This window comes from Petaurus breviceps, unplaced genomic scaffold, assembly GCF_028583685.1.
Source record: "Petaurus breviceps papuanus isolate PSGF00001 unplaced genomic scaffold, PetGlider_PUasm1.0 355, whole genome shotgun sequence".
Classification (NCBI taxonomy): Eukaryota; Metazoa; Chordata; class Mammalia; order Diprotodontia; family Petauridae; genus Petaurus; species Petaurus breviceps.
In genome coordinates this window covers 1625499-1641631 of record NW_027186289.1, presented here as the reverse complement: position 1 = coordinate 1641631, position 16133 = coordinate 1625499, and the positions used below count along the sequence as shown (strand labels likewise).

At 43.9% G+C, this 16133-nt stretch overlaps 1 protein-coding gene and 1 pseudogene across 1 annotated transcript in view; both read left to right on the top strand.

The window, feature by feature from the left end:
* LOC138168138 (zinc finger protein 665-like) overlaps nucleotides 1-16133 on the top strand; it is a 552079-nt pseudogene that overhangs the window by 158441 nt on the left and 377505 nt on the right.
* The window catches only part of LOC138168139 (zinc finger protein 665-like), a 176365-nt gene that overhangs the window by 156567 nt on the left and 3665 nt on the right, over nucleotides 1-16133 (top strand). Inside the window, 3 exon segments of the mRNA XM_069097174.1 lie at nucleotides 14661-14787; nucleotides 15284-16129; nucleotides 16132-16133. The exon segment at nucleotides 16132-16133 is cut by the window's right edge and continues 1433 nt beyond it. Of these exon segments, the coding sequence (XP_068953275.1) occupies nucleotides 14661-14787; nucleotides 15284-16129; nucleotides 16132-16133 (975 nt within the window).

The window sequence follows — 16133 nt, the reverse complement described above, 5'->3', positions numbered from 1 at the left end:
AAAGTAATGGGGAATCTGTTCATTTAAATTCAATTTTGGTCCTACTTTTAAAAAATTGGGGGAATTCTTTTCGAAATGCGTGAAGCCACTCTGGTAGGTTAATGTCGGAAAAGTAAACTATGTCCAACGTATGAGGTTGGCTAAAATTATTGAAAAGGAAAGTGACAAATGTTGGAGGGCATGTGGAAAAACTGGGATACTAATTCATTGCTGGTGGAATTGTGAAGTGATTCTGGTGCCCAGAAGCTCTTTTCCAACCATCCTTCTTAGGTTTGGAATCCTATGGAATCCACAAAACTACCATCAACTCAATCATGAAGTGTTAAATTGACATCTGTAAGGATTTCTGTGCCTTTACTGTATTTTCTGGTGAAACCACCCGTGGACCCAGGCAGTGCTAACAAGATACAGAAAGAGATTACAGTCCTAGCCTCCTGGCACAATGAAAATCAAGAGCTTTGCCCCACTTGAACACAAATATCCTGTCTGCTTTGGAGTCTCCATCCTGGTCTCTCTCCACTTTCCAACAGATGTGGATCAGCAAGTAGGGGTATGAGAAATCTGGGCCCTCCATTGTCCACCACAAATGCTTCTGAATAGACTGTATGTTTTTCAATGTGTGTTTTTTTGTTCTAGTCAAAGAGTGTGATGTGATGAATGGGCCCCCAATAAAAAATGAGATTGGCATGCCTTTTGTAGGGGGGGGGCACTTGACTCAGCATTTAAAAACTGGAAAAGTGAAGTATGTTGGAGGCAAACATCCTCAACATTCTACTGTGGTCTTAAAGACTCTGATTGTACATATTTACAATGATCATTCCAAATACTGTATAATGCATTGTTATGGGCAGTTATTTGCCTCCAGGAAGGCTGTCCTGCTCTACAAAAAAACAGCTATTTAAGATAAATCCAGAGCAGGGGGAGGAGGATGGGGGGGGGGAGGTGCTAGTACATGCTTTACCTGTAAACCTTGGGGGTAAAAACTTTGTATCTTCTGTCTTAATACTTGTTCCTTTTTTTTTAATTGTCAGAGGGTAAGTGAATGGTCCCCTAAACTCCCTCCCTGCCCCCAACACCTATGGAAAGGAAGACTTTACAGTCTCCCCAAGAGTATTATGAGATTGGTGACAGTACTTGGGGGGGAGGGGAGGAGATTTACTTGTTCACTGATCTAAGACCAGGTCAAATGAAAGCAGGCACTTTCAAGGAACTTAAAGAAAAAAAATTCGGACACCTGTTTTCTGTAGTTCTTTAGAATGTTTCCTTTTTGATTTTTCAGTCATTCCCGAACTACTAACTCACTTACATCATAAAGTAGTTATACATAGGAAGCCTGTAGTCCTTCCTTTCCAGGGAATAGTTTAGAGGAAAATTTAACCGATTAAGTAGTTAGTAGTGTTTTTAAAACAATCCTGCTATCTTTAGCAGTACATTTCATAAGATGTTAACCTTACTTTTGCCAAATGACAACAATTTAGTCCATTTCAAAGTAACTTTACCCAAGCAGAATCACAAAATTTAAATCACAATCCTTTTATCACCTTAGAAGAATTTAAGGCAAAAGGCACTTCATTATTACAGTTTTATAAAGATGTTTATCACATTCATTTTAAAAACTCAATAGGGAAAATGGGCCTCTCTAACAATATTGTGCAGTTATCTAAGAAAAATTCCACATAACAGTTTTTAAAAGTATTTTCTGTCAATGAAAAGGCTTCACGTTTGTAAAAATATGTCTAATATTGTTCCCAAATTCCAAAGAAAACTAAGTCTAGAGAATATCCTCTTTTTTAAACATGACGCCAATCTTCTCAAGTTCTTAAGTCAAATTTCACCTTTTGAATTAGATAAAATCTCATCCTTCTCAGAAAATCATCCACATTATTATATTAGATACATCATTTACTCCAAAATCCAATTAGTAATAGTAACAATAATAGTAACAATACTCAGCATTTCTACTCTGCTCACTGTTAAGCACTTTAGAATTATTTAATTCCTCCAGCAACCCAGGGACATAGGCACTACCATGACCATCATCATCATTTTCTCCCAATACACACCAAGACTGGCCAGATTCCCTGATATAGAATTACACTGTAACGTCAAACCAAAATTTCCCCACAAATCAGTGTTTGATTTTTAAAAACAAGTGTCAACAACTAAGCTTCTTTTTTTCACAAGGATTCCATGCTTTTAGGTGACTTTAAAAAAAAACACCCAACTTTTTAAAAGGTAATTATTTTTAGTTTTCAACTTTTACTTCCATAAGTTTAAAATTTTCTCTTCCTCCCTTCCTTCTCCTCTCCCCAGGACAACATGCAATCTGATATAGGCTCCACATATGCATTCCTACTAAACATATCTTCACATTAGTCACATTGTAAAGAAGTATTTGAAGGAATGGGAAGAACCATGAGAAAGAAAACAATAACAAAACAAAAATTTGAAAATAGTCTGCTTCACTTTGCATTCTGACTCCATAGTTCTTTCTCTGGATGTGGATGGCATTTTCCATCGTGAAACCTTTGGAACTGTTTTAGGTCCTTGCATTTCTTAGAAAGGGTAAGTCTATCGAAATCAGTTATTGCACACTGTGGCTGTTACTGTGTACAATGTTCTCATGGTTCTACTCACTTCATTCAGCATCAGTTCATATAAGTCTTTCCAGGATTTTCTGAAATCTGCCTGTTCATCATTTCTTATGGCACAATAGTATTCCATAACATTCATATACCACAACTTGTTCAGCCATTCCCCATTTGATGGACATCCCCTCAATTTCCAGTTCTTGGCCACCATGAAAAGAGCTACTATAAACATTTTTGTACATGTGTGTCCTTTTCCAATTTTTATGATATCTTTAGGATATAGCCCTAGAAGTGGTATTGCTGGGTTAAAGGGTATGCACATTTTTATAGCCCTTTCAACTTAGTTCCAAATTGTTCTCCAGAATGGATGGATCAGTTCCATCCAACACAACAATGAGTATTCCAATTTTCCTACATCTTCCCCAACATTTATCATTTTTCTGTTTTGTCATGTTAGCCAAACTGATAGGTGTGATGTGGTTCCTCATATTTGTTTTGATTTTCATTTTTCTAATCAATAGTGATTTAGAGCATTTTTTGATATGCCTATAGATAACTGTACTTTCTTCCTCTGTAAACTACCTTTTCATACCATTTGTCCATTTATCAATTGAGGAATGACTTGTATTCTTATAAATTTCAGTCACTTCTCTATGTATTTTAGAAATGAGGCCTTTATCAGAGACACTGATTGTAAAAATTCTTTCCCAGTTTTCTGATTCCCTCCTAATCTTGTTTGCATTGGCTTTGTTTGCTCAAAAACTTTTCAATTTAAAATAATCAGAATTATCTATTTTGCATTTCATAATGTTCACTATCTCTTATTCGATTACAAATTCCTCCATTCTCCATAAATCTGATAGATAAACTATTCCTTGCTCACCTAATTTGCTTATAGTATCAGCCTTTATGTCTAAATTGTATATATGTTTTTTGTATATGGTGTCAGATGGTCTATGACCAGTTTCTACCATAGTATTTTCCAGTATTCCCAGAATTTTTTTGTCAAATAGAGAGTTATTATAGCAGAAGCTAGGGTCATTGGGTTTGCCAAACAGTAGTTTATTATAGTCTTTAACTACTGTGTCTTGTGTACTTAATCTATTCCACTGATCTACCATTCTATTTCTTAGCCATTACCAAGTAGTTTTGATGGTTACTGCTTTATAATACAATTTAAGATCTGGTATGGCTAGGCCACCTTCCCTAGCATTTCTTTTTATTAATTCTCTTGATATTGTGGACCTTTTGTTCCTCCAGATGAATTTTACTATTATTTTTCTAGCTCTATAAAATAATTTTTCTGGTACTTTCATTGGTGTGGCACTGAATAAGTGAATTAATTTAGGTAGAATAGTAATTTTTATTATATTAGCTCAACTTACCCACAAGCAACTGATGTTTTCCCAAGTATTTAGATATGGCTTTATTTGTTTGAAAAGCATTATGTAACTGTGTTCGTGCAGTTCTGGGTTTGTTTTGGCAGATAGACCCCCAAATATTTTGTAATATCTTCAGTAACTTTAAATGGAATTTCTCTGTCTGTCTTTTGCTGTTGGACTTTGTTAATAATATATAGAAATGCCAATGATTCCAATGATTTGTGTGAGTTAATTTTATATCCTGCAACTTTGCTAAAGTTGTTCATTATTTCAAATAGTTTTTTTATTTGATTCTCTAGAATATTCTAATCATATCATCATATTATCTTCAAAGAGTGATAACTTAGTTTCTTCTTTGACTATTCTAATTCCTTCAATTTCTTTTCTTCTCTTATTGCTAAAGCTAATGTTTTTAGTACCATATTGAGTAACATGATGATGGGCATCCTTGTTTCACCCCTGATCTTATTGGAAATACATCTAGCTTATCCCCATTGCATATAATGCAAAATTTGAAGGAATTAGAATAGGTCTCACTGCTATTCTCCAGTAATCATACAGTGGTATCTTGTTTGAACCTCACAACCCTGCCAGGTAGGGGCTGTTGTCCCCATTTCACAAATGAAGAAACAGAGCCTGAGAGGTGCCATGAGTCTTGGCCAGGACATGGCAGAGGGAGGATTCTCTCGGGTCTAACTGACTTCAGGTTCTCTCTACTTAGCCTTGGCTGCTAAATCACTGAGCCTCAGGGTTCTCTGTTAAAAAAAAAAACCCACAATTCAGGGATGTTTAGTGCTGGAAGGACATCAGAAAATGATCCTGGAATACCAACTCTCTTTAAATCTATGTCCCAGGCTAGAATCCTGGCTTTTCCTTCATGCCCCTGTGACCCTGGGCCAGTCACTCTGAACCTTTATCTTCGAATGCAAAATGAGGGCCTGGAGTTCTGAAGGCCCCTCTGACTTTAGCCCAGGGTCCTTTGAGAGCTGGCCCCTTGAAAAGTGGGCTCCAGTCTGTGAAACCATCTCTGTCCTAGCTTAGTTCTCTGGTTCCCTGCTACTATCCTACCTTGGACAGCTCCCCAGCCTTGCTGGGGCCCTGGCTCAATTGGGAGAATCCTTCAGACACTTTGTGGGGACCAGAATGAATCTGCATCCAACCACCACCTTTCTCCCCTGCTCCAGTTTTTTTGTTTGTTTGCTTTTTGGAGGGGGTAGGGCAGGGCAATTGGGGTTAAGTGACTTGATCAAGGTCACAGGGCTAGTAAGTGTTAAGTGTCTGAGGAGGATTTGAACTCAGGTCCTCCTGACTCCAGAGTCGGTGCCCTAAATCCTACTACAATCTTTGTGTATGTAAGATGGATCTTGCCTCCAGGAAGGTGTGGAGAATTCAGTCTGGCACAGACTCACTCTTTGTGAGATGGTTTTGGCCTCCTTGTCCAATATAAGTGTCACAACTACTTAGGCTCCTTATGAATCTACCCATTATGGCAAATATTTAATGAACTTTGTTTTCCTTTCGCTGAGAGAAGACTTGAGTTGAATTCCTTGGGCAGGACCCAGCGTGTTGGCATTTTGGGGGTCTTGCGTACCCCTAAACCCCACATCTCAATAACACCATGTCCTCTCCACTTCCAGATTCTGGAATTCCATTTTCCCCTCCCAAATTTTTCTGGCCCTACATTCCTCCACACTCTTACCTACTCCCCCTTCCCTCCTCCCCCCCACCTGCATTCACCCAAGTTCTTCCCATCCAGGAAGTCCAGATTCCCTCTGATCTCTTTGCTTTCTTCACTAAGAAGCAAAGGAGCTGTTCCCTTTTGCCTCCCACTTTTGTTGTGGGATCTGATGGGATAATGGCTTTCAAAAACTGAGCTAGGGGACTCAGTGAATAGAGCACCGATGCTGGAGTCAAGAGGGCCTGAGTCCAAATCCATCCTCAGACACTTAACACTTACTAGCCGTGTGACCTTGGGCAAGTTACTTAACCCCAGTTGCCCTGCCTTCCCCCCTCCAAAAAGCAAAAAAAAAAGTGCTAATGATTCCCACCAGGATTTCTCCCAACCAACTCCCACTCCCCCCTCCCCCAGCTCTGAGTTTTTCCTTCTGTGTGGGGTTAATAGGGCAGTTGATCCATTTCTCAGTGGATAGTCCCACTCTGCCTATTGCTGGACATACTAAAAGACCCCTCTCCCTCTGGGAGTTTACCCTCTAATGGAGGGATGTGGGGGTTGCCACATAATTTATGGATGTGGAGGAGATCTCTGGGGCTGGATGCCCTGTCTGCTGGGAGATGATCCCAGATCCTGAATGTCTGAACCAGCCTGGATCTTGGAAATATTCCAGGCCATTCATCTCTTTTCTAGGACTTGCTGAAGGTGTCTCTGTCAGCCTGGTCTGAGACCAGGCTTGGACACTGGCCTTCCTGATGTTGATAACCTGTAAATGAGAGAGAGAGGAGACAGATGAAAGGTAATCTCTGAGAGGAAGGGACTAGTAGCTGGAAACGGAGGAAGACAACCAGGGCAGGGCTGCAGGAGGGAGGGTTTGAGCTCCACCTTCAAGGATTCTCAGGCCCTTGGGAGACTGGAAGGGCCTTCCAGGGTGGATAGTCTTCCCATTGTCTGAGGTTGAGGCCTGTGCCTGGAAGGGGGAATCACTTAAGAAGAAGTGGGAGGGCTGCAGCACCTGGTATCAGATCTTATCTCCCCATTTCCCAATTTGTAGAAGTAGGGGCTGGTGTAGAAGACATAATGTCCCATGCACTTCGGGCAAAGGGCTTTTAAAAGGCTTGGCCTCCATGAAAAAGGCCATACTATTACAGAGGAGGGTCAAGTAACTTTCACTAATGAATGTAACAGTGTCTTGGTAGAATTTGATCTGAGGCCCTCTAGTCAGGAGCACAGGTAGCAGGTGTGAAAACGATTACAAATAACCAATATCTTGTGGATTCAGTCTTTCCCCCACCCCCTTCCCATTAGAACCCAGGATTTGAAGCATGAAGAGAGAAATGGTCAAGCCTCCCAGGGGATGGAATTCACTTGCTTTTTTTTTTGCCTTTTGGAGGGCAATTGGGGTTAAGCAACTTGCCCAAGATTACATGGCTAGTTTTTTTGTGGGGGTGTTAAGTGTCTGAGGCTGGAACCAAACTCGGGTCCTCCTGACTCCAGGCCAGTGCTTTACTCACTGTGTCACCTAGCCATCCCTTAGATTTCACTTGCATAATAAGGTAACAGCCAAAGTCCTAGAGTTAGAGGAGATGTGGAGGTTTGTATCAGTAGACAAAGTTTATAATCTGAGCTGAAACAGCTGCCCTGGGACCAGGGGTCCTGATGTCCTGGCCTCAGCCCCTCCTCAGTATTCGGCTGTCTGCCCCTGAGAGATGTCTCTGTAAATAAAAACCAGACAGAGGGAAAGGCCCCCTCAGTGTTAGGACTGGGGTGTAGAAGGTCAGGAATGGAGATGGGCCAAGCAGGTCAATGGCTCCAATTTGGAGGAGAGGTCAGTGGGGGTGGGCAGGTGTGGGCCCAGGCTGCAGAGAAGAAAGGGGGCCTGAGAAGGGGCCTGGCTGGGAGAACCAGGAGGGCTGGGGGCTGGGCATATCCTTGTGGGGAAGAAGATGAGTGTAGCAGGGGGAGAGCTGGGAGACCAGGAGATTCTGCTGGGGCGGTTTGGAGTCTCAGAGCAGGCTAAGGGAGGGAGGGAGAGAGGTGGGAGGGGGGCTCAGAGAAGATCAGCCTGGTGGGTGGGGCCCTAGAGGAATTCTCTCCCGGGGGAAGTTTGGAAACTTGGGAGGAGGCCAGGGGAGAAGGGGGGGTCAGTTTAGAAGATGGACCAACCCCAGGGCTGGGCAGGACTGTGGGGATTAGGAAGACTCAGCCAGAGGAGGTGGGCTGGCAGGAGAAGCAGTAAGAGCAGAGATCTCTCTGCCTTCTCGGGAGCTCAGGTCTCTATGCCTTTTCCCTCAGAACAGGGATCTCTCCAGGTTCCCTGCAGCTGAGATCTCTCTGCCTTCTCTCACAGCAGAGATCTCTGTGCCTTCTGGGAGCCTTCTCTGCACATGCAGGTGCCAGGTGGGTCTGCACAAGAGCCCCTCCCCTCACCCCACTTCTGCTGGCTGCCCTTTCCATCGGGCCTTTTCTTCCCCCTCTGACCTTGCTGAGTGCCCTCCTGTCACATCCCAAAGGTGCCATCCCCGGTTTTACCATTGGGTCACAGCTGCCTGACCCACAAGTCTCATCCTCAGTGTCAGGTGGAGGCAGAGCTCTGGGTCTGAGGCCATTGAGGCTCTGACTGGTCTCCTCCCATCTGGGCTCCCAAGCCCCTTCTGCCTCCTGGGTCCCTAAAGGAGGATGGGGGAGGGGCATGAGGCCAAACAGAAGGAGTTCTGGAGGGGGCAGGTCCTCTTCCTGCTCAGAAGGTCACTCTAAGCCTGCCCCTCCTGCCTCCCTGCCCCTGTGGTAGAGACTGTCCCCTGAGGGCACTGCAGGGCCTTTGTAAAGGCTGGGACAGCCCCCTCTGTCACTCCAGCATCCACCCTAGGAAGAGAAGGAAAAGTCAAATGTCTCTCTCACCTTGAGATTCTTCTCTCTCCCCAGCTCAGCTTGCTGAGGACCAAAGCCTGTTCCTAGGGGAGAGCCTAGAATTAAGGAGAATGGCCCCTCAGGCCCAGAGACCCTCATCCCAGGTGAGTACAGTCCATCCACACATCTGACCCTCATCAGCAAAGGTGGGATCCAAGAGAACCAGTATCCCCTTTTACAGAAGGGGAAACTGAGGCAATAAGAGATGAAGTGACTTGCCCAGGGTTCAACCAGCCAGTAAGTGTCTGAGGCCTGATTGGACCTTAGGCATTCGGATTGTAGCAGCAAGCACCCCAAGCATCCTCAGGGTTTGCTGCCAGCACAGATTCTTGGATCTGCTTTGATAAAGGAAAGCAACTCAAAATGGGTTAACAAGCTTACTTTAATCAGTCAGACATATATCCTTTACCTTGTTCAGGGGAAAAGGTCAGCACCCCAAACTTCAAAGTACACAGACAGAATTATCAAGACAGAAACAGATCTAGTAGACAGATTTCAAACTGTCCAAACATTACATCCATACCCAGTCAACATCTGGGTTTCAACATCTGGGTTTTTTCAAAGCCGGGGGGCTCAGGACAACGGCTTCCCAGAATCCATATCAAATCACAGAACACTTCTCAAAGTGAGCCCCCAAAACAAAGCTACACATCAGGGCTTATATAGCCTTCTCCTGGCTCAGAGAATGTAACAACCTTATTGACTCACTGGCCAATCAAGAAGTATCTACTGAAAAACAAGCCTCCCCCCCCCCCCAGGCTTCAGGTGCACTTTAGCCTAGGGGCAGGGAAGATCTTCTAAATTTGCATTCCTATTACACTGATTCCTTGTGATTTGAACCCAGTCCTGCTGGGGCCCCAGGGGCTGGCCCAGAGTGAATGGTAATGAAACCTTAGTGAAGGAATATTAAGTGAGGAAAGCTTGTCATGTGCTTGGGGTCCTAGAAGGGCCTTCCTGCCACCCCAGCTGAGTGACAGTGACTTGATTCCAGTAGCAGAGACAAGATCTGAATCCAGGACTCAGGAATCTCAGGCCAGTGGGCAGTGGGTTTTTTCCCATTGCTCAGTGCTGGCTGCCACACACACCTGTGTACTCAGACGTGTGTGCTTGCTGAGGGAAAGCACAAACCACTCTGAAGGGAGAGAAATAAAGCCTCTGTCCTTGAGGAACATCCATTCTGGGTGGGGTGGAGGGCAGGTGGGCACAGGGGTGGAGGGCAAGTGGGCACAGGGGTCCTGGCAGAAGATGGAGGGGTTAGCAGGATTTTACTGAGTCAGTCTCTGCCCTGAGCATGACAGAAACAGCAGGTCAGTTTCTGTTTCACTGTCATTGGCAGGTGTCAATGGCAGTTTCACTGCCACTAAGCAGGTGGTTGACTAAATAATTTCATTAGGAGGCACAGACTGGCAAATCATTGGCCCTATGAGAGGAAAGGGACCAGGAACAGCTTGTTTTGAGGGGAGATGTTACCTGAGATGTGAAGGAAGCCAGGATGCCCAGGTGAGGGGGGAGGACAGGCCAAGTTTCAGAGACACTCATTGGGAAGGCCCAGAGTCAGGGCCTGGAGGGTCTTAGCCAAGGATCATCCAGGAGGCCGCTGCCCCTGGGTCAGAGAGGAGAAGAGGACTAAGGTGGAATGGACTGGAAAGGGTTGAGGGGCTGGTCGAATGGGGTCAGCTTGTGCCAGGAGCCATATAAATGTTATCTCATTTGGTCCTAATGTGAGAATTGTCAAGGTCTTTGCCAGGGACAGGCAGAATAAGGGAGCACAGGTCACAGACAGACAGGAAACTGTGGTTCATTTATCCACTCAAGAGTGTGACAGGTTCCCTGATGGACGGGTGTGTCTCACAGCTCCACAGAGGCTGGGGAGACAGTCCATGATACCACTGAGGTACATGACCCTCCCTTTGGGTAGGATCCCTGAAGTCTTTTGGGCAGGCTTTCAAAGATGTTTGGGGTAAGATCAGGTTAGGGGTCAGAGAGAGGGAAAGGAACATTTTGGGAAAAGAAATGAAATTTGAACGCGGAGTTAAGAGTTAGAAAGATCTGTTAAAAATGTCTTTAGCATAGCCAGTCCAAAGAAAATGGTAGGCAGTTAATCAGCATTTGCTAAGCCCTTTGTGCCTTCTTAGACAGAATAACAGGACAGACACTGAGTCCTGGGAGTTTTCTCACAGAGATTGGGGGAAGGGAGGTACTGAAGGAGACACTGAGGACATTGGCCTCAGAACAGCCAGTGTAGCATCAGATGGAGTCAGTTGTGTTTTCTCCATAATTCACTTTTAAAAACCATTGTTTATGTGCTAGGTGAAAACCTCAGTGGTAAGTGTTGGGGAATATGAGGGCCAAAGGGTTGAGTGTGCTTCCCAGAATTAAAGGAGGAAAGAGATTGGAAGGGGGTGGTATAAAGATGGCCAGAAAGTAGCAGCAGGGAAATGAGGATTGGGCCAATTGAGAGGTTTCCCCATGAAAGAGACCAGGGCCTTTGGGGAGGGGGGGGGCGGCTCTAGAGGGCTGAGCAAAGCAGGAATCATGGCCTGAAGGTGGCATCAAACACCACTTCTTGGTCTTTGAAGACTGGTCAGTTAGAGCACAGGGAGACCATCTACCTTTCTGATCCCCTGGCTCAGCCCAACCTGGGACCTCAAGCCCAGCACTGGATTTTTAGGAGACATCTTTATCTCAAAGAAAAGGTCTGCTTCTTCCAGTCAGGGAGTCTTCCAGGAGGAGGAGACCAAGGCAGAAGTTGCCTAGAAATGTGGGCCCTATGGAAAGTAGAAGGCTCCATGGGCCTCAGTGAACCAAGGCCTTTCTGAGGGGATCCACCAGTGTCTTTCTGCCTCAGTCCTGAGGCCCTGGGATCATCCTCTTCCTCCATTGACCCTCATGAAGAACCTCAGGCCCCTGCCTTCTTCTCTATTCCTATTCCTGGTCTCCTTCAGCTGCAGTGCCATGGCCATGACCCCTCTTCTACCTTGCCCTAGCCCTGGTACACACACTTCCACTCCAAGGCTCACATTCTACCTGGTCCAAAATGAAAACATGGGTTCCTCCTGGGAGCTGCTTTTCCTTCATCTGTCCCCCAGCTCCCATTCTCCCTACTTCATTCTATTTGGGGACTGAATCCTTTCTGCTTCTTAGTAGAAAGACTGCCACAAGAACACTCTGGCAGTAGACTCAGCCACAGGAGTGAGCCCTATATTTCGAGGTCCTGGCACCAAATGGACCTGAGTGTGTCCTAAACTAAATTATGATGTGGTGTCCTCTAAAGTCACATGGATACTTGGGATGTTTTACCCTCTATAGGTGGGTCATACCTTCCTGAAAAAATGTTCTTAAAATTTGGCACTAAGGCCATATGTTATGAAATTATAAAGATAAGAATGAAGAACATCAAAGCGGCTAGGTTGCGCAGTAAGTAAAGCACTGGCCCCAGAGTCAGGAGGACCCGAGTTTGGTTCCAGCCTCAGACACTTAACACCCACACAAAAAAACTAGCTGTGTGACCTTGGGCAAGTTACTTAACCCCAACTGCCTTCCAAAAGGCAAAAAAAAAAAAACATGAAGAACATCACTGGATCAAAATGACTCTCTCCTGGTATGTAAATGCAATCAGTCTAGAGCAGAAGTCAGAAACCTGTGGCCTTCAGGCCACATGAGGTTTCTGGAAGTGTGGTCTTTTGACTGAATCCAAATTTTACCGGAAAAGTCTGTCAGATTTGGCCATTAAAGTATCAGTGCTCAGTTTGCAGAGAGAAAGGAAGGATGAAAGCTAAGCTGTGTAAAGGGTTAAGGAGTGAGTAGAGGGCAGCAAGGTGGCCCAGTGGGTAGAGCTCTGGGCTTGGAATCAGGAAGGCTCCTGGGCATGAATCCAAATCTGGCCTCAGATACTTAGTAGCTATGTGATCCTGAGTCATTTAGGTCCCTTAACTCTGCCTCAGTTCATCATTTTAATTTTTTTGAGGGGGGAGGGCAGAGCAATTGGGGTTAAGTGACTTGCCCAAGGTCACACAGCTAGTAAGTGTTAAGTGTCTGAGGCCAGATTTGATTCAGGTCCTCCTGACTCCAGGGCCAGTGCTCTATTCACTGCACCACCTAGCCGTCCCCTCATTTTTAAAATGAGCAGGAGCAAGCAATGGGAAACCACTCTTGTATCTTTGCTCAGGAAATCTCAGACGGGGTCTAGAAAAGTCAGACAGAACTCAAACAACTGAATAATCTCATGCACTGTGTTAAGGTCTGTGGATTCAAACAGAAAAGAAGAAAGACTGTCCTATTCCAATAGAGATTACACTTTTTTTTTAAAGCTATCGGGGTTAAGTAACTTGCTCAAGGTTACATGGCCAGGTGTTTCTGGGTTGGTGCTAAGTGTCTGAGCCCGGATTCGATCCCAGGTCATCCCGACACTGGAGCCGGTGTTCTTACTCGCTGTGCTACCTGGCTGCCCTGAGATTACACTTTCAATGGGAAGACAATATACCAAAGGAAGAGATTTTGGGCAAAAGCCTCTGGGACATGGTGGCAAAGTCAGTGTGAAGTTCCAAAGTAGCTCACCAAGGTGCAAATGTGCAAATGTAGAGAGAGATGTGTGAGCTGACCCCTTCTTATGTAGGTGTTTGGAGTCCATGAGCTCAGCCCATGGTGGGAAAGAGAGAATGTGGGAGGATGGGGAAGGAAAGAGATGGGCAAGAGCTTCTGATAAGGACAAGTTAGGGATTCCAGAGATGAAGAAAAGCATGGCCTTCCTACAGTGACCACATGATGAATGAATAGAATAACATGAAGACTCATGCCTTAGAACATCCAGTGAAAAGAAAGGAATTGTAAATTCTTGGGAATCTAAAAAATCAGATAAAGACTAAAATTTTTTTTTAATTTCTCAGAAGTTCAATAGTAGAAATAAAGGAAGCTATAAGTCAAATAAACAGATACTAGGTTAATCAGATGTTTTAAATGGAAGCAAAATGACAAAACAGTCAAGAGATAGTTAATTACAAGAAAGAGAATCGCTCCACAATAATCCAGCTTCCTAAGCAGTGAAGCATCCCATTCTGCTAGAAATGAAAAGCACCAAATGCCAAGCACCTTGGCCAAACACATGTTTTCACGTAGCAGATTAGAAACATAGATGAGCCTCCCACACACCAAAGGATCTGAAGGAATGGCCACTTCCTTGGATAGTCACCATCAGTCTGCCGCTTCACTCACTCTCTTGACTCTCTAACCCTCACCCCAGTGTTATAGAGTTGTAGCAGCATGCTGAAATGATGTATTTGTCATAAACTCTCAATGTCTTTCCTATACATTATCTCAATCTCCAACCCCAGTTGGTAAGATATTACATTTTTAATGAAGGAAGGAAGCCTCCTTTCCCCACATACTTATTAAAATGAATGAATGCATTCCATGAACAACTGATACTAATCCTAAAGCAAAGACAGAAGATGTTTGAGGGTGACTCATCATGCCCAGGGTAATTTCAGATCCTCAGTTGGAGAAGAGCCAATCTTCACTTGGCTGCAAACAATCTCATAACACTCAACTGAGGCCAGATTGGGAGGAATCTCTTTTTAGAATTCCTTTCATGCCTTTCTCTACTTCAGACTTTATCATAAACTTTTACCAAATTGACTTGATCATATCTTTGTTCTCTGCTCAGGGATCATTGTTAAGCTCTTTTTTTCTTCTACAATGCGCATTATTTACCATTTTCTTGCAAACTCTTCATAGAGCATTCTTATTATATCTCTTAGGACACAGGAGGAATGACGCACGACCTTGCTTTCTCCTCCAGTTTTCTGTGTGTCACTCAATGAGCACACATCTTGTCCATAATTCCATCTAGAGAAACATTGTCTAGTAAGACATTTTTCTAGTTTTTATTATTCCATCAGGATTCTCTCTTCAAATGTAAAATGCTTTTCTCCATACTCCCTTTCAGGTGTTGGCTCTGACACTCATAAAGCTTATATGAGTTTTAGACAAATCTGTATTTTTTCCCTGGTCTCAGCTTCAATTTCCTCTTCTAAGTTCACGAGGTTTGGACTGTATGAATTCTGGGGTCACTTTCAGCTCTAAATCATGTGATTTTTCTTGGTGTAGGAGTTGGTGAGCTTCAAGGATGTGGTTGTGGATTTGACTGAGGAGGAGTGGGGCCTCTTGGACCATTCTCAGAAAGAGCTATACAAGGAGGTCATGCTGGAGAATGTCCAGAACCTGCTTTCCCTGGGTAAGGACCATTTCCTCTCTTTTCTTGACGTTAATTGTCTGGCCAAAATTTTCACAAGTGGCAGAGAGTGGATCCATATTCTGGCGTATCTCACCCCCAGAAGCTTTATTGAGTGCACAGTCTTCTGCATGCACCAATGCTACATCCATTTTGGTCTTGGTTTGTCACTCTAATCTGTTGGTATTAAGTCATCTTGCCTTGTGGCTGCTGCTTTTGTTGACTGAATGTTTAGCTTGGAGTGAATGAGTCTCTGATGGGTCCAGCCCTCTGTGGAATACACCTCCTTTATAAATCTCACTGCCTGTTTGTCTCTTCTCCTTACAATAATAGAGTCTGTATAATGCCAGTGTTTGCTCCAAGAGTGCCCAAAGTTTTGTTGCATTTAGGGTGGTGATGAGAAGGTCATGAGACACATAAGTCTCAAGTCAACATTACTATTGCATACACTTCTATCTGTATATCTTTTGGTTCATATTTGTTTGATTGTTTTCTTCAGATGTAGAGACCAGGTTCGAGGTAAATGAGGTGTCTAGAAATCGTGGACTTTTTCTGGAAAAACACAACCTGCAAAGAATCATGAGTGATGGTCCCTGGAATTTTAAGCTGACAGAAATCCATGACTGTAATATCAGGGTAGATAAAAATCCAAAGAGTGACTATGAATTTGATGAAACTGGAAAGAGATTCAGACAGTTTTGTATCCTAAATCACATTAAGAAAATGACCTCAGTGGATGACTATCTTCAGGAGAGTCAATATAGCAAATGCATTTTTGAACATGTAGAGCTTTTTCAGTCCCATGAGAAGGCTCCTGAAATACCAACATGTCCAGGTAATAAGTGGAAAATGGCCTGGAACTGGAATTCAGACCTCATTAAACATCAGAAAAGTGATGCTAGAAAAATGCTTTGTGTAAGTAATAAAGGTGAGAAGGCCTTGAGTCAGAATTCTAAGTTCATTACACATCAGCAAATTCTCCTTAGAAAGAAGCCTGATGAATATAATGATTGTGAAGCAACCTCTTCCCATCACTCATCTCCTCCTTGCCAGGCTAGATTTCACCCTAGGATGAAAAGATATGCTTGTTTTCAGTGTGGGAAGGCCTTTGGTTACAACTCAGATTTTGACAGATGTCATAAGATTCATATGGGGGAGAAGTTGTATGAATGTCATGAAGGTGGGAAGGTTGTCTGCTACAGATCTCTTCTTACTGGCCATCAGAGAATCCACACTGGAAAGAAACTATTTGAATGTAATCAATGTGGAAAGGCTTTCACAAAGAGCTCCAATCTTACTGCACATCAGAGAATCCACACTGGAGAGAAGCCTTATGAATGTAATCAATG